Raw genomic sequence first — 21,637 nt, 5'->3', positions numbered from 1 at the left:
CCTATTAATCTTACTAAATGATCTAGTTATGAAGCGTAGTTAGCGCATATACAACCCTCGTCTAATCCTCGATAGAGAACTTATGCGGCAACTGTAGGATCTTCTACCTCTTCTTAATAACACTAAAGGCACGCTTAATAGTATTACGTAGACTAGAATGTCGCAAATTAAATAGTTCTTCCTTATTCGCCGGTCTTAGATTAGCCTACTCCTACTTACGCAGATAATACCTAGTTCCTCGATACGGGACTAGAGACATTACGCTATTCGAATACCTAGCGTTAGCAAGAAGATACCGCCCTTATAGGATAATAAGGTTCTTCTATTACGCATCTTTAAGGACCCTCGCATCGTAAGTAGACCCCTCCTATCCGGCGTAGATGTAGATAAACTAACCCTCGAAGTTATAGATAGTAAGTACGTTCTACGAGAGCTATATCTTACGGTTCCTCTATAGGGTCGGGTCTCTAGTAACGAATAAAGGTACGTAAGATCTATCTATTACGCCGATATAGTCCTTAAAGTAGGGAAAGAACTTGCTAGTCTCCTCTATCCTTTCTAGAACCGGTACGTCTCTACCTAGGATTTTAACGACTACCTTATATAGATTAACTATGCCGTCGAGGACTTAATAGAAGTACTTGCTAATAGTTAACGTAGAGTAATAATAGGTCTCTTACAAGTCCCGATAGCTTAGTCCCTTTACGCACAATTTAAGGAACATTATTAGCTTCTTAGCCGCTAAGATGTAGCGAGTGTCTCGTATATATCCTCCTTTCTCGAGCTACTTTAAGAGGGCGTTAAAGGTCGCTAGTAGTAGTCTCGTCGTACAGAACAACCTCTTTAAACTCATCCGTAGACCCTCTATATGTTCGTGTCCTTTATTCGCACTTATATATAGCGTTCTAACACCGACATTTAAAGCGCTCTAATTAAGTAAGACACCCTATCGCTGCATTACTACGCTCGCCGCTAGCATATAACGGACTACTTGCTTCCTCTATTTATCTATCTATAGCACGTGACGAAGGCGAATCCGCAGAAAGATTAACCTGTTAAGATACTAATTGAATCCGAAGGAACTGCCTGTAAGAACTGAACATTTCACGCTAAAAAAAGCTACTATCCGTCGGTGCCTAGATATCGACCGATTCCCCTGCAAAAACGACCGAATCCGCGGGTCAAACCGAACACCCCTGGCGGTTTCGATTTCGACTGTAGAAAATGACGATATCTACAGCCAAGCAGTCGAAACCGCCGTCCGAAGCCTCTAAACCGAACAGGGCCTACGTCGGTGGATGGGCAAACTTTTTTCTGGCGGCTGCGCCGAGGCTTCGAAAATTTTTGGTTGTGGGGGGACGTGGACAGGGTGGGACCCTTGACAATCATTTTTTGGATGGAAAAGGCGAGTGGCGACGACGCAGAAGTGCTATCAAGTATGCTCGACTAGTATCAGATAGCATGGAAGTGAGAATCATGCTCTAAGCATTATCGCATGGGTCGAAGATAGATTAGGCTGTGCATCTTGAGTTGGATGTTTTCGAAAGCTGTCTTTTGGAAAATGGGTTGATCAGCATTCAATCAACCTGAACATTCTAGCTCACAGCATGCAGATAGTATCTCTACCCTCTAGTTAGACAAGATGTCCCTATACATCACGGACTACTTTCTTTCAGCTTTCACAATACTCTTGGCCTCAGATTCTGCCATTGTTGATGCCTTTCTTCGATTATTCTGCTGCCTCGGCAAGACGAAGCGACCACGAAACAGCAGGAACAGCCGAAGCACGCGACACTTCCGCGCCCTCTGCGGCTCTGCCAACTTCTTCCTTTTCTACCACGACGACACGAGACACTCGAGTATTATGAATCGACCTTGGAATCGACCTCAGGAAGCTATATGAAGATGCGCCTTTCCCCCTGGCTGATGTTGCGCGGCTTTGGTGGATCTGCCACGTCTTTGCAGAGGAGTCTCTGACGACCGACGGGCTTGGCAGAGGATTGGGTGCGTCAGCTGTTCTGTTTGGTCACCTTTCTACGCAAGGCTGATGCGGACACCACGACTTTGTCACTGCATAGGTTCGTTGATCGACGGGCTCTTCAACAGTGCAGAGTTCGCCCTTTTGACAGCCCGGATGTGGTTGATGCCTTATGCTCTTGTCCTCTGCACGCGTCGCGACTCTGGCGGAACAAGAGCATGGCGAGTCGTGCGGTTTTAGCTGCTCATGGTGATCTGCAAAATGACTACTGGAGTATCGCGGCTCCATGTTCTTTCAGCAGTCAGATGTTTCGGACACGCTGCCTTCATTGCGACTCGACTTTGCTGATGAGCGACACGCTCCCTTGTATCGATTTGGACAGGGCTTCGCCAGGTTAAGTACCAGCAGCTGCCCTGACTCGAGCAAATACAACGATCACTCTAAGAAACGGCCTCCTGAAGTCGTCAGCTTTGACTGAGCCTCATCAGTTTCGCAACGACTTGCATACATACCACTGCAGCGCACAGTATGTCATGAGGACTCTGAAACGCCAAGGTGGGTATGCTAACCGTGGTTGTCTGCTAATTGCATACAGCAATATCAGAAAAGGTAGGTCCTACTCAAGGTGTGCTTTTGCGTGCTCGTTTACGCTATTCCATGCTTCCTTGCCTTGTTGCCATGTTCCCCTTTGTGCTTTTCTTGACACTCCTTTCGAACATACTTCCCGCTCTTTCGGATGTTCCGCCCTTCCTCAACAGCGAAGACTACCAATTCAGCAAATATGGTCCATACCCTCGCCAACGCTTCTTCTCCGACCCGGAAGTCATAGCGCCAGTTCCAAACATCATCGTCCCTCCTCAACAAGGCATATCTCCAGAAAAGCTCGTTAGCTGGGCACCACACGGCGATCAAGTTCCTATCCACGGCCCGCAACTGCTCGATGCAGAGACTCTCTCAGTTGTCTACCAAGCTCCAGCCTTCGACGAGGACAACTTCGGCATCTCGGTTCAGAGCTGCAATGGCTCTGATTATCTGGTCTGGTGGTCTGGCACGAATATTGACGGAAGAGCTGCTGGGCACTTTTACATGCTGAACTCGACATATCACTCCGTCTTCAATATCTCCTCTGTAGGGTTGAGGTTGGCAGATGCCCACGACATCTTCATTACACCTGATTGTCATGCTGTAATCACAGTCTACGAACCTAAGCCTTTTGAACTGGAAAACTTTGGTCTACAAGATAATTCCTGGCTGCTGGATTCGTACATTCAAGAGATCGATCTTGCGACAAATGAGCTGGTATTCCAATGGCGAGCTTCTGACCACATCGATCTTCACGAAAGCCTATGGTTGCCTCAAATCGCTGGCGAGAACGCAGAGTGGCAAGGCTTGCACAAACAGAATGCTTGGGATTTCTTCCATGTTAACAGTGTGGAGAAAGATTGGAAGGGCAACTTCTTAATCTCGGCTAGACATACGAACGCGATCTACTACATCGATGGTGTGGATGGGAGTGTGCTCTGGACGTTGGGTGGGAAAAGAAACCAATTTGAGGATCTGAATGATGGGTATGCTACTGACTTTTCGTGGCAACATCATGTTCGATGGGTGGATGAGGAATTGACCACCATCAGCGTGTTTGATGATAGAAATTGCCGGTGAGCCATCCTTCCTATCCTCCTCTACTATCGCAGTACTGACAGCAGCAGATACATCAAGTCCACCGACCCCATCTCCCGCGGTGCCCTCATTCAACTCGACTTTGACGCCAAGACGGCCTCGCTCAAACACAACTACCGCGCTGCCTCTCACATCGAATCCTTCCGCAAAGGAAGCATGCAGGTCCTTCCTTCCTCAAACGTTCTATTAGGATTTGGCAACCAACCCGCTTTCACCGAATATGCTCCCAACGGCACAATACTCCATAATGTCCACATGGGCCCTGTAATGGCTGGTTATGACAGAGAGACGGCGGATAATTACCGCAGTTTGAAAGTCAACTGGACCGGAACACCACACTGGAGTCCCAAGATCGCTGCTGGACCTACTCTAGTCAACGCGACTGATCTAATGGACGCGGCTGATGGAAATGTGAGAGACTGGGTTGAGGCGAGGAATGATACAGTCTACATGAGTTGGAATGGTGCTATGGAGTTGAAGAGGTGGATGATCTTCGCTGCTGCTCATCCGTTGGAACTTGACAGTCTGGGTTCGTTATTCGCCACTGCCAACAAGACTGGCTTCGAGACTGGTGTGCTTGTTGGCAGAGGAGAGAACAGTACACGGTTCTTGCGTGCTGTAGCTTTGGATAAAGACGAGACGATGATGGAGGCGACACCGATTCTGGACATGGAGACCGGCCTGAGTCATGAGCATGCCAAGGACATCCTCATGGGCGATGGTGGAAGTTGGTGGAGTGGTGAGCAAGCAGAGCAGTGGGATGCTGCTGTACTCGTAGCTCTCGAAGAGGTGGACAGTCTTGTGAGGCTTCGACAGGAGTGGGACATGCACATATCTCGCGGCGAGAAGAGCGAGGTCCTGTTGCCAGCAGTGCTGGGCCTCGCCGCAGCTTTCGCCTTGCTGGCCTGGTATGGACGGAATCAACTTATCAAGGCGTTCGAAGACAAGTATGCGGTCTTGAGTTCACAACGGCAGGACGAGGAGGAAGACATTGGCGAGCGGACAAGGCTCAGAGACACAGACGAAGAAACAGGTCTCGACGACTCGCCAGAAAGAAAAGGCATAAGGAGTAAGTTGCAACTCATGTACTCATGGCGGCAGTAGATACTCTTGTATCATCTAACCATCAATCTCCACCTATCACCATCTCACCACTCTACTCAGGCACCTTGACCCCCGAGATGCCCTCAAGTATCTTCAACAACTTCTCCTGCGTCTCTACATCCCTCGCCTCTTCCCTAAAATCTCTCTCCCTCTTCTGATACCAATGCCCCACCTCTCTCCTTCCAGCCGCCCCTTCTCCTGTGCAGACCATCCCAAACGTCTCCACCGCAGCATCCAAATCATCCATCGCATTCTCACCCCCCATCTTCGTCTTCACCCACCCGGGATCCACACTATGACAAGCAATCCCAAAGTGTCTGGCGAAAGCAAACGCAAACATGATATTATGCAACTTACTGTCCGCATAAGCCTGTCCTGCATTCCACTCTCCCTCACCCCTCTTCCGCCATGTGATATCTTTGAGCTCCGCATCACCCCCTTGATGCAATTGCGACGACACGAATATCAATCTCTTGGGTTTGGCCATCAGGCAGGAAAGCATATACGGCGCTATAGTGTTTACGGCAACCAGCGCTGGCATCTCATCCTCTGTTTTTCTGAACGGTCCTAGATAGAGGCCAGCATTGTGCATTATGCAATCGTAAGGGCCATGTTTATCTGCTTCGAGGGCGAATGCGCGGATGCCGGCGAGTGTGGACAGGTCGCCTATGACGGTTGCGTGGGCTTTGGGGCAGGATTGCGAGGCGTGGGTTGCGCGGGTGGGATTGCGGGCGTGGAGGATTATTTGGTGGGTGGGGGAGAGGAGGCGGGCGGTTAGGAGACCGAGGCCATCGCTGGAGCCGGTGATGAGGATGCGCATGTTGAGATTGGAAGGTGCGAATGTGGTATAAAGGTGGTGTGTTTGGAAGGAGCGAGGTATCAAGGTGTTTTTCGGAGCTCGAGGAATGGTTGCGTCATGTGGGACAGAAGTGTTGGCCAGGACTCGAGCTCTTCGTTTTGCAGCTCCTCGAGCGAGTTCTTTCACGTCTTCACGTCATAGTCATCATTAGCAGATATCTAGGCTTGTCAGCGTGTTATCAGCTACAACTGTATTCATTCGGTTTGATTGCGATATGTCGTCCCCAATCCGACTTTGCGACAACAAAGGCGTGGACGAAGCGTGTCCCCGGGCGCAATCTTGACGACGACGATCGAGAAAGGCAGCGTCTCATCCCATCGCGACGACATCAAGCAATCGCCGTCGTTCATGTTCCATATACTAATTCTAGCCCTCCTGTGCCTCTTCCGCATCTTTCAAGCCAGGTTGAGTCAACATCGCCCCTCGCGACATCTCAACACCGAAGACCCCATGGCATACCGCAACGACTTTAACCGAACCCCGCACACCTCCTCCAACCTTGGACCTGATCAACACTGCATTCGCTCGTGTTTACCTTGCTTCCCTTGACGTAGTATGGTATAGTCGCATGATCTCCGTACTCTCCGGAAGAATTGTTGGAAATGGGCAAATACATAAGGAAAAGTATCGCTGGATTCATGACAAGGTAGGTGCTTCATCACACTCTGCATCATGGTCAAGTCATCACATCTTGCTCTGAGCGCGGCGCTCGCTGTTGCTGCGATTGCTACTGACGTCTCTGTCCCCAATCATCTTCCTACCCGACAGCTCCTGCAAGATGCCTATGCCTACTCTCTAGAACCAGTCTGGACTCAGGACTACATTTCATCCAACTTGACACGCAACCTCATGAACGTCATTGCCGACATCACCGGAAAGCCACCGACATTTCGTGTAGGAGGCAACACTGGTGACCAAACGTACTACCACCCTGAGCTGAACATCTCTGCCGTGGCGCTGCCAAACACGACCGTCACAAACACGTTCAACATCAGCAATGCCTGGTTTGAGCAATGGGGCAGCTACTTCCCGCAAGGAACAGACTTTCTCTACACGTTGAACCTGAAGGACAACTCCAGCGCTTGGGCGAATGCTGTCCAGGAAGCTGCCGCCGCATACAGTGTGCTCGGTGACAAGCTCAAGCTGTTTGAACTCGGCAACGAGATTGACCACTTCATCAACAAGGGCTGGCGACCTTCAACCTGGGATGTTGCCATGTACATTCAACAGTGGCGCAACATCTCTGATCAGATTGTCCACTCTTCATGGTACGAAGCCGCAGACCAACCGCCCAAGTTCCAAGCCGCCGTCTTCGCCGACCCTCCGTGGGTGCCCGATCAACAAGACGAGATTGACGACTTCGACATCATCAACCTTACGCGTGCTGGCTTGACTGAGCATGACAAGGTTGGATCATATGCTGTACATCTATACCCTCAGTCCACCTGCGACACGACACGCTGGTATCGCTTGAGTCTTGATCTGTTGTCAAACCACAGTGTTCTCTGGCGCAACGTCTCTCAGTACGTTCCGCAAGTCGTCGCAGCCGACAAAGCAGGTATTCCACTCGTCTTTGGCGAGACCAACTCAGCCTCATGCTCTGGCCGCAGTGGCATCAGCGACACCTTCGGCGCCGCTCTCTGGAATGTCGACTACGTCTTGCTGGCTGCCAGCATTGGCATGCCCAAGGTCTACTTCCACCTGGGTGCCAACGCCGAGTACTCAAGTTTCGTCCCTTTGCCCTATCAACACAAGAACGAAAGTCTCTCAGCAGGAATCAGGAGTCTCTTCTATGGCCACTACTTCACAGCCCACGTCCTCGCTGCCGACACTCAACAGCGCATCGCCCAGATCCCCTCAGCGAACACCTCCGACTTCAGTGGTTATGCCATCTACTCGTCCGGTCATCACCATCGTCATAGCGAGGATCTCAACAAACTCGTCTTTATCGATCTACAAGTCTGGAACGGCACACAGGGTCTTTCCAACCCATCCACCCTCAGCACCACTGACTCGACTTCCCACTCCGCGGGCCAACGTCCCGTCCGCGAAGTTTCCATCAGCACGTCCTGGAAACAAGGCACTTGTCTCGCCATCACACGTCTGCAAGCTCCAGGCACGAATGCAAAGAGTGAAATCAGTGTTTCTGGTGTCAGCTTCGAATCACAGACGGGAAAGCAGGTCGGCGAGATACAAAAAGAGCAAGTTGTGGTCGGCAAAAATGGACAAGTTTGCTTTGTAATGCAGGCTGCTGAGGCTGTGTTGATAGAAAGGAAATAGGTGACTACACAGTAATAGCAGATCTATCGATGTCCAGGCCTTGTTCGCCTTGGTCCTCTCTCTTGGTCGTGTGGTCTTGTCTCACCTCGGCCGAGTTTTATGAGTCGTGATTTGCTCAATGACCATGAATCGATTTTCTCAAAGCCTTCTTTTTTGACTTGCGAGGGTTTTGTCGCAAGCGATCTTTTTCGGACTGAGACTTTTGAAAAGGTTGATAGATGAAACGATGATATTCGCTTGTGGGAATGTCATAATATATTTGGTTTCTGTGATCGACGGGCACGACAGAAGGTTGAGTGGTTTGTGGGAGAACATGTGTTGATTGATGGGCTTCAATAATGTGGTGGTTATTTCGATGATGAGGGGAGGCGCGTGCACGGATCATGACGACCCCCCCCCCCCTTGGCTTCTGACACCTGTCCACCCGAGTCAAGCCTTGTCTTTTTCCCTTCTTCCTTTCTAGCACGACTTCATCTACAGAAGACAAGAAACTCCTGGATCAGCGATTCGATCATCGCGGCTTTGACTCGTTGGAGTTTGGGAAGAGGCTTGGTATCTTGGTAATTATCTCTCTGCCGCGCGGGATCAACAGGAGTCTATCGCCGGCGACTTGTGTCTCCGAAGGAAAAGCTGGGCGTCCTAATCTAAGGGGGCCTTGTCGTGACTCGTCCACTCACCAAATTGTAGATTGCCGTTTTCTGCTTCTCCCACGTTGTCGATCATTTTTCCAGGCGTTCCCTCTGCAGCGAAATACAGCCACCCTGCATCCGACGTTGTGGGATTGGGATTCTGTTGTGGAGGTTTATTGATCCTGCATCCTTTACCTCTATATCGACGACATTTTTCTCTTACAACTGTCGCATGCTGTCTATGTTTCATGTTTCCAAGGAGTCGACGCTTGACACGTGGGCGTCCACCACTCTATAGACGGACCAAGACGGTAGACTCCGATAGATTGCTTGAGCTAAGCACAGAGTCAACTCAGGACTGAGCTTTCGAACATCTCACCCAATCCAGCATGGTGATCTTTCCGCGAACTGAAAGGACAGACCAATTGGCAATTGGCTGGAGTCCAACCCCACGAAGGGAAACCTGATTAGGAACACCACTACAAGCTTTGACTCGGTCGGTACTTCTCTTTGGACCCCTTCCTTCCTCGCCCGTTCGGCTAAAGGAATAGAAGAGGGGAATGATGTTCGCCTTACTTCTTGGTCTGTTATAGTAGGGCGGAGCAAGCAGCGCGACATGTTCTGTGGTTTCATATAGTAGGTCTTCCTCGGCCCTCCCAGAGAGCTGAGACTTTTGCGACTCTCAATTTTCCTTTATCCCACTCTTTCTATCACTGAATCATGTCATCTTGATAACCTCTAACTCTCTTTTTATTAACCTCATTTCGTTCTGTTTTTGTTACTCGCTCCTTTCGACCATAAGAAAACACCACATGTCAACGACAGATGGGCACAGATGACCGAAGCGGCCAGATTCTGGGCGTGGCTATAGCTTTCTTGGTTCCGACTGCCATATCAACTGGCCTGCGAGTGTATACCAGGTTGGTCATGCGATCGTGTTGCCTAACTCGCATATACTGACGGTGGATCACAGGACCAAAATCTTGGGCAATCAGATTGGTCGTGATGATGTAGCCATGGTAGCGGCCTTCGCGCTGTATCTCACTTACCTCGTCTGCCAGCTCTGCGGTGTTGCACATGGAAGTGGGAAGAAGAGGAAACTGTTGAATGATGACGATGCACAAACAGCTTTGATGGTCCGTCTTACATCACCTCAAGTCATCGAACACACACTGATGGACGATGTCTAGTACTGGTTCTTCTGCGAAATATCATACACCCTCGCCACAGCAACATTGAAGATTAGCATCGGTCTCTTCCTCCTCCGCATCGCCGTTGTTCGAACACATATCTGGATTATCCGCTGGATTATGATATTCAATGTCATCTTTGCGGTCCCTTACTGCCTTCTGGTCACTTTCCAATGCCGACCCATCTCTTTCTGGTGGGATTTGCATCCTGATCATCATGGCAAATGCCTTTCGCCCACCGTCATCGTTATCAACACCTACATCATCTCCGTACTCAACAGTGTCGCGGACTGGACTTTTGGAATTCTGCCATTCTTCATCGTTAGGAGATTGCAGATGAAACGACAGACCAAAGTTTTGGTCGCCAGTATTCTTGGATTCGCCGCTTTGTAAGTTTGACCACCCCAGACTTCTCTTTCTGGAAACCTAGAGATGAATAGTTTGCTGATATAGATATCTCAATCAGAGGAAGCACAGCAACAATCATCCGCACCCCTTTCGTCCACACCCTCAAAGACTTCAAAGGCGAATTCCTCTACAACACCTCCGACGTCGCAATCTGGACGACAGTCGAACTAGGCATCGGTGCCACCGCCGCAAATGCCGCTTGTCTACGCCCTCTGCTCTCTCGCGTCCGCTCTCATCTCCGCGGCGGCTTACCTTCTTCCACCGGCGGATCAAAACCCCTCGGCAATGGCACATTCTCCAGAAGGAGCAAACGACGCATGGAATTGGATCCAGAGGCCCTGGTCACATTAGATGAACTCCGCGCTGGAGGAGCAGAGGCTGGGAAGACAGAAGTGCGCATCCATGGCGGTTATGCGCAAGAAGCACCACCTTTGCCTTCGCCTGGGCTCGCGGGAGCTTGGAAAACCAGAGAAATCGTGCAGAGTGTTGAAATCAGGACGGATAGGGATAGTAGTGATGATGGGAGTAGTGGACATAGTAGAGATGGTGGTGGTGGTAGAAGTGGGATGGGAATGGGTGCGAGAGGGAGGGTGGATACTATTACCGAGGATCAGGAGGCTAGTAGGGCTACGGTGCCATATGAACGATTATAACCTTTTTATGAGTATTGTAGGTGTGGTAATTTTTGTCTTTTCTTTCTTGTCTCTTTTTGCTTGTCGCGGTGGGCATTTTTGGGGTAGTATCGTACTTCTATAACCAAGAGTTGAAATGGCCGCCTAGTCTTTTTATCCTTAGGTTTGCTACGTGTTTGATATAGCTTTGCCTTGATATGCCCTTTGTAATTGCCTATTGCTTTGTGAGAGGGTTAATCTATATAATTAGGCATATCTGACTTCAAAATCAACTACTTCCTGTTAGCAACACTGAAGACGCTTGCCATCCACGATCTTGGCCGCTATAACTTCCTATCATTACTGCACAAAGCTCCTTCTCTTGGAATCTTGAGGATAAGATACAAGAACTGCTAGGGATGGCTTAAGCCTTTACCGCGACTCTCGACATTCTTTTTGCTGCACACTCTCGAGTCGGATCTTCAAGTACCAGGTCAGTTTTTCCTGGACGCCGCAAAGCACCCCAACATCCTGACGCTTAAGCTTCGCTGCCTTCTCCAGCGCTCGGACGTTAAGGCAGTCGTCAAAGCATCGAAGCCATTTGTGAAAATGACTTCCCTCGACATCTGTATCGATCTGTGTGTTGTGGCAACCCTGCTCCCTTGCCTTCGTCGTTTCACAAGCCTACATCTCCGCGTCAAGCTGTACAATGGAGCCCCAAGCGAAATCGCCCGCATCTTCCAAAAGCTCGACACATGTCATCTCGATGCTCGTGATGACAAAGATGGACCACTGTTTCCTGTTCTCAATATCTGCTTTGGGTGACTTTTTGCCCTCAAATTGGTCCCGAAGTACCCGGGACCCAAACCAAGGCCAGCTATACACATACGATCAAGCGTCTGGTCATGTACTTGTAGTAGTAGAATCGGGACTTTCGAGAGCCAATTGATCATGGTATATATATATGAAGAGCTGTAATATACAACATCCACGCCGAGTTGCAAACTTTGAGCATCTGCTTCGCGCCTCTGCCCCTGGCAGCACTCATGGAAGACCTTATACTTCCTCTTCTGCCGAATTCCCAAAGCGCTTTGGCTCGAATTTGCCAATGAGTAAGACGATTGACGGCCTCGGCAGCCCTGTCAGTCCTCTCGTCTCCGCCACCACTCGTCTCTTCACCAAGATTCGCTTCCTTCCACTCCCTCCTACAACTATGCCCAAAAAGGTCATTCGTATCAGGACTGCCCGTCTTGCTCATCTCTACAATCTGGAGAAGCTCACAATTCTCAGGATCACCTCCCAGACGGCCATATGGGGCCGACCAGAGAGACCTGGACCCCACACGCTCGACATGGAAGATGTGTCAAAGGCCGAAGTGATGGCTACCTTTTCAGGCAAGAAGCTGGACATCTCTTTCCAAACCTGTTAATATGCGAGGTTGTTCGTGTCACGGTGGCTGTCCATCGAGAGTATCAATTTTGCGGCGAACCAGCGTGGCTACTTGGACAAGCTAAGCTCTATTAGGGATTAATATTGTAAAATAGATATATAGCGCGAGAGTTCTCGAACGCATTCTTGTACTATCGGGATAACAGGGCGGCAGTTTCAAATTCTTTGTGACATTGAATAGGATAGTCCGGTCTGGTTTTGTCTCATCTGCTGAATTGGCGGTCTTCGTTTCTGGTCGGATGTAAACTGCACCCCGGTAACCTAACTAGTTGGGCGACACTAACATGGACACTACTGGACTGAATCTGGAATGTACTGTATGCTGGAGCCACTCGGCCTATGTTAAATGACCGTTGATCTGGCATCCGAGCACCCGAAGCTTGCCTCCAAGAATCGTTCCAGGTATGGTAGAGCATTCAGGAGACGAGTCGTTCTCAGAATGGCGGATCTGACGAGAAAATCTTTTGGCGAGGTCTTGGCGTTGAAGATGGGAAATTCGATGCTTACGTTGTGATAGCAACCTAGCAAACCGCAACAATCCGAAAGACGCGCTTTTCCACTATCCAACTCCCGACCCTCTGGCTTGCGCATCACTCGATCATTTGCGAAACTTCCATCGCATAGATGCGCGCATTCGCAACTATGGAAGACAATACATACGGCCAAGTGGACGAGGTCGATGAATCGGGAGGACACGAGGGAGTACACCAATACCAGGTATGTGATGCCTCTTGCGCGCGAGGATCATCTCTGAGCCATCTCCAGTATGCGAGACAGTTCATGATCAATCTCACCAAAGTAAGCCACAGATGGCCCCTGTTGGTATCGTTCATGCTCTAATGTTGATCAGCGCATCATCTACCCCCTCGCGGTCTTGCTCGGAATGCTCATCAAGATATCTACAAAAGCCCGCTTGGACCCATCTGCTCCAATTTTCAACCGCTGCTTTTTCAACAAGTGCCCTTCTGAGGTCGTTGATGAGTTATATTCTCACCTCACCGACAAGAGAGACATGTTGGCGTTGCTGATGTCCGGCAACAAGCAGCACGTCAACAGTGGGAAGCAAGCAATCTGGAGTAGATGCACTCCCAAAGGCTACGACACCCTGCGCTCCCTTCAAGAAAGCACATTAGAGTATAACGCTATGATCCACCACCTCGACCTTGAGACTGAGCCGGTACTACCCGAGCTGAACCACCTCAAAACTCTCTCACTTCTCATTCGTCCCGGAGGAGCCGATGAGGATACGTTCCGATCCATGATGGTCCGCGTATTCGAGAAGATTGGCAACATGAAGAACTTACATCACCTGAGCATCACTTATGCCGAAAACACACACCTCGGAGCTGAAGAGTTCGCGCCTCTCAAGCAGTTGACCAGACTCACTCATCTGAAGCTCACAGGTCGATACCACCAGCTCTATCTATCTGATATCTCCCAAGAAGACCTACTGACCACCGTCTTGCCCATGAAGAGACTCGAGGAGCTGGTGATATTCGGATCGCACTACGCTGGGGAAGGGGGCGGGCTCAGCGACAACGTCACGCTATATCAGCTCGGTCGGGGGCTACCTCATCTCCGCAAGCTCACCCTACCCGGTTGCTTCGACATTGGTGAGCTTCACGATTACCTTTACGATGACTTCTACGATTCACCTCCGTTGTTTCCCGTCATGGACTACATGTACTTAATTAGTGACAGCACCCCCCTGCCTTGTGAATCTCCTAGAGAGGTCAGGATCACGTAAGTATCCCTCATCCAATTCACGATATGCAGGGGCTTCACTGACTCTGTACTCCCTAGGCATTCTCGTGTCAGAGTGATCGCTGCACAGCTAATCGCCATGGCCCCTGGATTACAACACTTCGACGGTCTCTTCGTCATCGGCGACGTGTCCATCTCATTCTCCAAACTTGATAGCAAGACTCGTTGTCAGTGTCGTCACGTCCACAACTTCAGAAAGTACGAGTTCTTGCTTTGAGCGATGCCACTCGAGCAAGCGCTCCCATCGCGTTACACAGCGCCAATGCTTGTCTGTTTTTGATTCTGCAGTTCATCGCAACTTGTTGATTCCTTCGCTGTTGTTTTTTGCCTTGTCTTTTGGTCCAGTATTGGGGCTGTTGTGTTGCGGGCGCTTTGGCGTTATTCAAGTCAAGTTCACATACACAGAAGGTCGGTCTTCCTTAAAGCAGACCTCAAATGCATAGTGGGTGCACCAAAAATGTTGCTGTTCTTTTGCTGGCTTGTGTGAGATGGCGAGTGTTGCACTGCATTACCTCCGTTTGTTTGGATGTAGGGGCCAGTGTGTCGGGGAGACAAGGGTAGCGTGATAGTAACCCGTGGCAAGGTGCAAATATGATTTCTCCTTGACCTGGGCGAAAAACGGGGGGCTCGGTTTCTGATGTATGCCACGTTCCTGAAGACTACTGCATGATTCGGTCTCTGGAATGATCAGATAGTAGCACTCGTGAGTCAACGCAGGTATTCACGCTTTGTACCAAACGAGCAGTGAGCGATAAGATCTTGAAACTCGGGTCTTGGACGTGATGTATTACCTCTCCAGTACCCGAGGGCATAATTTGATATCGTTAACAATGTTAGCGAGGAAGTAGGTCATCTCTGCCCAGTGTGCGCAACATAGCATAAAGGATGGAGATGGAATTGATAGTGCAGTCGTAGGCTTTTTATGTCTCTTCTTCTCTCGATTCTGCTTTTCTTTTGCCTCTTCCCAGCATCTACACACTGTTAAAAAGAGCTTGCGGAAATGCAATAATGTATTGAGGAGTAGATAGGTGACCAATGAGAGCCTCATAGTTTGTCCGAACAGGTAAACCGGTATCGTGATTTCTCATATCTCAATCCAGGAATTGACCCTGCCCCTGGTAATTCCAATTGCTGATGTAAGCTTTGGTTCCATTTCCCTGCCCACCGCCGTTCAAAGTGTTGTAGACTCCCACCAATGTGCCGGTGAATCCGTAGCTAACCAGACTAGCAGGCGCGTAGGCAATCGTCTCCATCAAACTCATCTTTCCAGCAGGTCCAGCAGAAAAGGCATAATGTGTGAGATTGAACGCTTTGATCTCCATGTGCAAATCGCTGGTCCAATTCGCTGGTACTGGAGAGAGAACGTCCTGTGGGACTGGAATATTGCTCTTAGCGCGGAAACGGAGGGTTGGTGTTGATGTGCCGTTGTTGGAGAGAGAAACAAGACCGAGCTCCATGTGGTGGTCTTGAGTCAGGAAGACGGTGACGCCTGCTTCTTCGTTCATGGTGGTGGGTGTAAACTCTAAGTCTACGGAAAAGGTGAAGAGGGTATCTGTTTGACGTCTAGCGAGCAGAGTCTGCGGTTCGCCGCCCGTGTAGATACCATCGTGGCCTGTGAGATTGAGGAGAGAGGGTGAAAGCTGGAGGGTATTGAGATGACCTGGCGCAGAAATGACATAAGCTGAAGGGTCAGGAAAGCGCCAATGAACAAAGTGGAGTGGAAACGATGTCCCTGGTGCGAAGGTGATGTGGTCGTCATCGTCGACGAATTGACCTTGGCCAGAGATGTTTTTATTTACTGGTGGCAAAGGACCACTTTGAGTGCCGCGAACGGGGTCGAAGTTTGGATAGTCGTCTTCTGGCCATGAGACTGGTGTGAGGACTGTCTCTCTGCCCATAGGATAGGTGATGTAATTTGGTCCTGAACGAGTGGAGAGAGCGACTCCCCACCAGTTTCCATCTGCATCTTGGAACAAGTCTGCATGACCGACTGTCTGGAAGTACTGAGTCGTGTTCGCATTCGTCAAGACGGGGTTCTTTGAGTAAGGCGTATAAGGGCCATTAATGTTCCTCGAACGAGCCATTGTTTCCTCATGCGTAAGTCCGGTGCCTCCCTCGGCGATCATGAGATAATACCATCCGTCTTTCTTGTAGATGTGTGGGCCCTCGGGTGCGGTACCTCCTGTGCCATTCCAGAGATCAATCCAAGGTTCCGGGCCAAGTTTTCCTGTTTCGAAGTCGATGGTCTTTTGCCAGATGCCGAAGCTAACACGATAGGCATGTGAGCCAGTCATGCATGTCTTGCCATCATCATCCCAGAATGGAGAGGTATCGTAGCCCTCAAATGGGAAATGTACCGGAATTGACCAAGAAGACTGGTTGTATGGGTTTTGCGTCTTGAAGATGATATTGTCCCACCTTGAAGAATCGTTCTGAGTCTTGTTGTCGAAGACGAGCGTGGTCACTAGCCAAAATGTATCATCGTGGTAGCGGATTGCAGGTGCCCATATGCCGCTGGTGGATCTGTTCGTGAAGGCAAGATCTGGCAATTGTTCAGGTCTGTTGAAGACATTGCCGATGAGTTTCCAATTCTGCAGGTCCTTCGAGGCATGAATTGGTATGCCAGGAAAGGCCTCAAAGCTAGAAGAAGCACAGAAGAACGTGTTGTCCCACTCCTTGACAAAGATGCAACTTGGATCAGGATGGAAGCCAGGGAGTATAGGGTTGGTGTATGTTGTGTTTGAAGCGAGGCATGACGCAGCGACAAAGGCATTGAAGCCGAAGAAGAAAGAAGCGAGCAGCGCTGAAACCATTATGGATCATGAGGAAACTCGATCAAGTCTGTGTTCTAACGTCGGTGCCATTGCTTTGTAGAGCTTCGGTAGATGTTGACGGGCAAGACGAAAGATGATCATCGCCGTCGTAGATGCAACACCCCGCCTTGCCCGCACTTGCCCGCATCTCCATCCCCACAGATCATCGCTGTTGCGATCTTTGAGCTTCAAGTCTTCCACCAATCATGTCTTCGGGCTGAATAGGTCCAGCAAACCTCACCTGTCTCTACCATGTACAAGAGATTTTGAGAGCTTCCACACTCTCGAATCTACACAAGCAATTCGTGCATCACACGATCGACTGCTGTTGGCGTCTTCTTGTCTCGAATATGATCTGGGAATGGAAGGAATGAACGAACCACGACGGATGCGGGCGGAATAGAGAGGGTCTGAAGACGGTCTCAGCGGTCTCAGCTACGTGGTTTCAACAGCGGTCTCAGCTCGCGGTAATGTGCAGTGTATTATGCGTTTTATGCTTGTATATGAAGGTGGGGTAGTTCTTGGCAGCAGACTTTTCCCAATGCGGTCGAAAAATCGAGTTGTTATGCGGTTTCAGCGGCTGACACCGCATAACACAACAGTTTGCCGATGGCCTATTTAGGCCTTCGTTCAAAAGCCGAACTTCGCTGAAGGCCCGAAGAAGGTGCTGAGACCGCAGTTGAGACCGCTTTCAGACCCTCTCTAATGTAGATGCAGAAGCTGCGGCGATCCTTGGATGGTCAAAAGTTCTTTCCCATTTGGCCATAAGCTTTGGCTCAGCGTCTGTCCCCTCGAGATCCTCTGCAAGGCCGCCAGAGCATCAACGACAGTCCTCATCTTCGTCTTGTCGCTTTTTTGTTCTTCCCACCGGAGACTCGTGATGGACTCTGGTATGGCCTCCACGATTTGGAATTGCTTGTAGATGTTGTCCGACGAACATTCAGCAATGGGGCCGCAAACATCCCGGATACGACGGGCAATGTCTGACTGCTGATTTGTTCGTCTCTTCTCCATGCCGTTTCCTTCCTCCCACCGGTCTCCCCTGTCGTCTGCTCTTCCCCACAACTCGTCTCGAACGCTCTTCTTGTCTGCACATCACCCGCGACGATCAGGCTTCATCACGCCCCAGACTTTCGGGCGCGTATCCGGCCCTTTGCATGCTCTTTCGGGTGCGTATCCTGCCCCTCTCCACCTTCAGCTTCGACTCGTCAACAACATAGTTTCTTATTCCCCGACCACAATCGGCTGATGATTGTGTTTGTTGCAAGGTTTCATGTGTCGTGGTCGAAGTCGATGTGATGAAGCCAGAATCGATGCGATGAAGATCATATCCATTCCGGGTGATAGTGAATACGGCGGCGTTGACGGGAAGCCCTACTGCATGCAAGGAATGCTGCTTGGCAGTGCTTGCTCGTCTAAACACACGAGCCCAGAAGTGGCCGTTCGCGGATGAAGGTGATCTGCAAGTCGTATCACCACGCGAAGCGACAGAAAATTGTTTCAATCTCGCAACTTCGAATGCCATGTTTCGACTCGAAACTCATGTCTTCCGCAGAGGACGTCTAGATTTTGGTTGGCGGTTGAATGGCGAAGCATCAGTAGGGCGCGCTTGGCCCGGCTTAACTCGGCTTGAATGGAAGATAAGCTATTCATCCTCCTGGCAAGCATCTACACGCTATACCCAATTCGTACTTGTAGCGAGAATCCGTACCGGGCGAAGGATGCAACCGTCCTCCAGGTGCGGGCTTCCTCACTCTCATGCTCGTGACAAGCAATGTAGCATGCCTCCCACCAGGTGGCGGCCTGAACGGGGCATGGCTCAGAGCATACAACGACCATACCACGGCGTCGGCTGACACGGCTGAATGCATGGACCTTCGTGTTTCTTCCCCAGATGCTGCCCCCGGACGTCGCGACCCCACACCCCGTAGTCGAACTCTCCACACGTCTCCCCGTACCTTCACTTGTTTATAAGCGTCCATCCCCCACGTCCAATCTCGAAGATCATCTACTCACGGTGCACTCCTCTCGACACCCACTCACCACAACCCCAGATCATCAATTGCTTGTCGAGTCAAGCATCCGACAAGATGGTTCACTACGATGACAAGCCCGGCCATGCCGAGGAGCTCGAGAACAAGCCCGGCGCTGTCTTCTCCGAAAAGGCAGCTGTAAGCGACTTCAGAGCTGAAGCTATCGAGGCCGAGAATGTCGAACACAACATGACGGTCATTGAGGCCATGAAGGCTTACCCCATGGCTTCTTTCTGGGCCTTTGTCATGTCCTGCACAATTGTATGTTTTCCTCGTCAAAACTCTCAAGTACAGCAAACTGACTTTTCCAGATCATGGAATCCTATGATGTCTTTCTCATGGGCAACTTTGTCGCTCTTCCCGCTTTCGTCAAGAAGTTCGGCGTCGACGCTGTTGTCGACGGTAAGGCAGTCAGGGTCATCGCAACACAGTGGCAGTCGGCGCTCCAGGTTTCTGGACAACTCGGTGCTCTCATCGGTGTCTTCGTCGCTGGTCCTCTTACCAGCCGCATCGGTTACCGCTACGCTACTCTGACTGGTCTCATGCTCCTGAACGCCTTCATCTTCGTCTTCTACTTCGCCAACTCGCTTCCCGTCATGTTCGCCGCGCAGATCCTTGAGGGTATCCCATGGGGAATCTTCATCGCCAACGCACCCGCCTACTGCAGTGAGATTGTGCCCCTCAGACTCAGAGCTCCTGCCACTCAGATGTTGCAAATGTTCTGGGCTATTGGTAGCATCATCGTCGGTGCCGTCACCTACCGTTACAACAAGCAAGACGGCGCCGAGGCTTACAGGTATGTGCCAACTCATCAGATTGTACTAAACACCTGACTGATAACTCTACAGAATTCCCATTGCCCTTCAATGGCTGTTCCCCACTCCTCTCGCTATTCTCATCTTCTTCGCTCCCGAGTCACCCTGGTGGTTGGTCCGCAAGGGAAGACACGAGGAGGCTGCAAGATCCGTTGAACGTCTTGGAAAGAAGTCTCAGGTCAACTCTGCTGATGCAGTTTCCATGATGCGCCGTGTCGTTGAAATGGAAGCCTCTGCAAAGAAGCCCAGCCATCTCGAACTCTTCAAGGGCACCGACCTTCGCCGTACTCTTATCGTCTGTGGTGTTTACGCCGCCCAGAACCTTACTGGTAACTTGATCGCCAACCAGGCCGTCTACTTCTTCACCCAGGCCGGTATCAAGAGTGACACCGCCTTTGCCCTTGGTCTCATCACCTCCGCTCTCCAGATGATTTTCGTCATGCTTTCATGGATTCTCACCACCTACTACGGCAGACGTTCCATCTACCTCTGGGGTTCTGCCGTCAACACTGTTCTTCTGGTCGCCCTCGGTGTCGCAGCTTCAGTCGGCGGAGCCAACAACACGAACGCCCAATTCGCCCAAGCCTCCCTCGGTCTCATCGTTTCAGTCTTGTTCACACTCGGTCCCGCTCCCGCATCTTGGGTCATCATCGGTGAAACTTCCGCCATCCGTCTCAGACCTCTCACCACTGGTATGGGTCGCGCCACCTACTACATTGTCGAGATCCCTTGCATTTTCCTCGCCTCCTACATGCTCAACCCCACCGGCGGTAACCGTAAGTTCATCCTTTCCAAATCGCGCTCTCAAAGCAAATCACTAACAATCTTCCACAGTCGGTGGCAAGTGTGGTTACGTCTGGGGTGGTACTGGTCTCGCCTGTCTCGTCACTGCATACTTCTTCCTTCCCGAGATGAAGGGTAGATCTTACCGCGAGATTGACATCATGTTCAAGCGCAAGATTCCCGCTCGCCAGTGGAAGAAGACCGAGATTGATGTCAATGATGATGAGTAGATGCTCTTTCGAGTGTCTCCGGATGTGCTGGACACAGGAAGGAATGATCTCCAGGGTTGTTATACCTGCTGGATAGATATGAGGAATGATTAGATACCCCACAATAATACCAGCGATGGTATTTTTTCGTTTTCAAACACTGTGTCTGTCTTTTCCATAGTGTGACATCTGACTGATAACTGGAACATGGTCGGGGTGTTGTGGACATGTAATCCACAAGGACAAAGGTGGAAGAGTAACGAATTGACAAGGCTTCTGTGGATATGCTACGGCACTAATCACACCAAAAGCAAAAGACGTCCTCCAAACCGAACCTTAAGGCGCTCAACACAATATCCTGCTGGATTGTGCCCTATCATGCCTGCCGTCAATATGCGGCGAAGGCGAGACCTGGTGTGGCAGAGAGACCTCAAGTCGACGTCTCACCACCATGGCCCAAGGCACCGCGGAGAGGGCACTCAAGGCCACAGACGTGCTGGCCATTATCGTCGACCTCACGGGCGCGACGGGCCGACTTGATGGCGTCGTTGAGTTCGACCTTACTGATCTCTACGATCAGAGGTTTTTCGTCTTTGTGATCTGGATTGGTTAGCGTGTGCCAACAGGAGAGGGGATAAGGGGGGACAAGCATTTACTCTCGGGGGCGGAAGAGATGGAGGTGGTAGTGAGGTGCTCGGAAAGAGCAGCGATGGCATCTTTGTGTGCTGCTGCTGTTGGTCAGTTAGATTGATATGGAAGCAGATGGTGGGTAGATCTTACCTTGCTGGTCGCCGTTGGGGACTTGATTGGGAGACATGGTGTGTGAGGAAGAGTGCTGTGGTTGTTGTAAGATTAGAGGAGTCAAGACTAAAACAGGAGTAATCGCGCACATGTTTGTGTTGTAATTGAGGAGAGGGAAAGACAGATCAGAAAGAAATTTGGACTCTTTATGAGGAAATTACTTACGAGTGAAAGATGCAGTATTCAGCGAGTCGATAGTGAGTGGCAGTGAAGATATGAGTGATAGGGTGT

At 50.4% G+C, this 21,637-nt stretch overlaps 8 protein-coding genes across 8 annotated transcripts; 5 read left to right on the top strand and 3 right to left on the bottom strand.

Annotated features, from left to right (window-relative positions):
* Nucleotides 1-451: 451 nt before the first annotated feature.
* On the bottom strand, nucleotides 452-628 carry M438DRAFT_279840 (uncharacterized protein; the record flags this gene model as incomplete). Its single annotated transcript, XM_029901115.1, has 1 exon — nucleotides 452-628. A coding segment is annotated over one exon (177 nt), but the record flags the coding sequence as incomplete, so codon positions are not given.
* A 1,999-nt stretch (nucleotides 629-2,627) lies between these two features.
* On the top strand, nucleotides 2,628-4,800 carry M438DRAFT_324688 (uncharacterized protein). The gene is made up of 2 exons (XM_029903067.1): nucleotides 2,628-3,636; nucleotides 3,688-4,800. Exons 1-2 carry the CDS (start codon nucleotides 2,636-2,638, stop codon nucleotides 4,760-4,762), a joined length of 2,076 nt encoding a protein of 691 aa, XP_029757560.1. The 5' UTR covers nucleotides 2,628-2,635; the 3' UTR covers nucleotides 4,763-4,800.
* A 12-nt stretch (nucleotides 4,801-4,812) lies between these two features.
* Nucleotides 4,813-5,625, bottom strand: M438DRAFT_348178 (short chain dehydrogenase; the record flags this gene model as incomplete). Its single annotated transcript, XM_029906080.1, has 1 exon — nucleotides 4,813-5,625. The coding sequence occupies exon 1, from the start codon at nucleotides 5,580-5,582 to the stop codon at nucleotides 4,815-4,817; it is 768 nt and encodes a 255-aa protein (XP_029757559.1). The 5' UTR covers nucleotides 5,583-5,625.
* Nucleotides 5,626-6,293: 668 nt separating this feature from the next.
* On the top strand, nucleotides 6,294-8,163 carry M438DRAFT_408094 (uncharacterized protein; the record flags this gene model as incomplete). The annotated part of the gene is made up of 1 exon (XM_029909935.1): nucleotides 6,294-8,163. One exon carries the CDS (start codon nucleotides 6,294-6,296, stop codon nucleotides 7,899-7,901), a length of 1,608 nt encoding a protein of 535 aa, XP_029757558.1. The 3' UTR covers nucleotides 7,902-8,163.
* Nucleotides 8,164-9,364: 1,201 nt separating this feature from the next.
* Nucleotides 9,365-10,352, top strand: M438DRAFT_240587 (uncharacterized protein; the record flags this gene model as incomplete). Its single annotated transcript, XM_029899526.1, has 4 exons — nucleotides 9,365-9,450; nucleotides 9,504-9,666; nucleotides 9,721-10,109; nucleotides 10,187-10,352. Coding segments are annotated over 4 exons (804 nt in total), but the record flags the coding sequence as incomplete, so codon positions are not given.
* Nucleotides 10,353-12,472: 2,120 nt separating this feature from the next.
* On the top strand, nucleotides 12,473-14,169 carry M438DRAFT_358084 (uncharacterized protein; the record flags this gene model as incomplete). The annotated part of the gene is made up of 5 exons (XM_029907233.1): nucleotides 12,473-12,505; nucleotides 12,813-12,905; nucleotides 12,954-12,986; nucleotides 13,039-13,931; nucleotides 13,992-14,169. The coding sequence occupies 5 exons, from the start codon at nucleotides 12,473-12,475 to the stop codon at nucleotides 14,167-14,169; spliced, it is 1,230 nt and encodes a 409-aa protein (XP_029757556.1).
* An 808-nt stretch (nucleotides 14,170-14,977) lies between these two features.
* On the bottom strand, nucleotides 14,978-16,765 carry M438DRAFT_383595 (glycoside hydrolase family 43 protein; the record flags this gene model as incomplete). The annotated part of the gene is made up of 1 exon (XM_029908946.1): nucleotides 14,978-16,765. One exon carries the CDS (start codon nucleotides 16,763-16,765, stop codon nucleotides 15,044-15,046), a length of 1,722 nt encoding a protein of 573 aa, XP_029757555.1. The 3' UTR covers nucleotides 14,978-15,043.
* Nucleotides 16,766-18,855: 2,090 nt separating this feature from the next.
* Nucleotides 18,856-20,626, top strand: M438DRAFT_279958 (putative maltose permease MAL31; the record flags this gene model as incomplete). Its single annotated transcript, XM_029901129.1, has 5 exons — nucleotides 18,856-19,059; nucleotides 19,110-19,594; nucleotides 19,647-20,143; nucleotides 20,198-20,389; nucleotides 20,448-20,626. The coding sequence occupies 5 exons, from the start codon at nucleotides 18,856-18,858 to the stop codon at nucleotides 20,624-20,626; spliced, it is 1,557 nt and encodes a 518-aa protein (XP_029757554.1).
* Between the last annotated feature and the right edge of the window lie 1,011 nt (nucleotides 20,627-21,637).

Source organism: Aureobasidium pullulans (genome assembly GCF_000721785.1).
Source record: "Aureobasidium pullulans EXF-150 unplaced genomic scaffold scaffold_19, whole genome shotgun sequence".
NCBI lineage: Eukaryota > Fungi > Ascomycota > Dothideomycetes > Dothideales > Saccotheciaceae > Aureobasidium > Aureobasidium pullulans.
This window is presented reverse-complemented; position numbering and strand designations above follow the sequence as displayed.

Bases quoted from the DNA above. Each gene is read 5' to 3' on its own strand.
- M438DRAFT_324688 (XM_029903067.1), top strand. From the start codon at position 2,636: ATGCTTCCTTGCCTTGTTGCCATGTTCCCCTTTGTGCTTTTCTTGACA. The intron at 3,637-3,687 runs GTGAGCCATCCT...TGACAGCAGCAG, and splicing joins TTTGATGATAGAAATTGCCG to ATACATCAAGTCCACCGACC.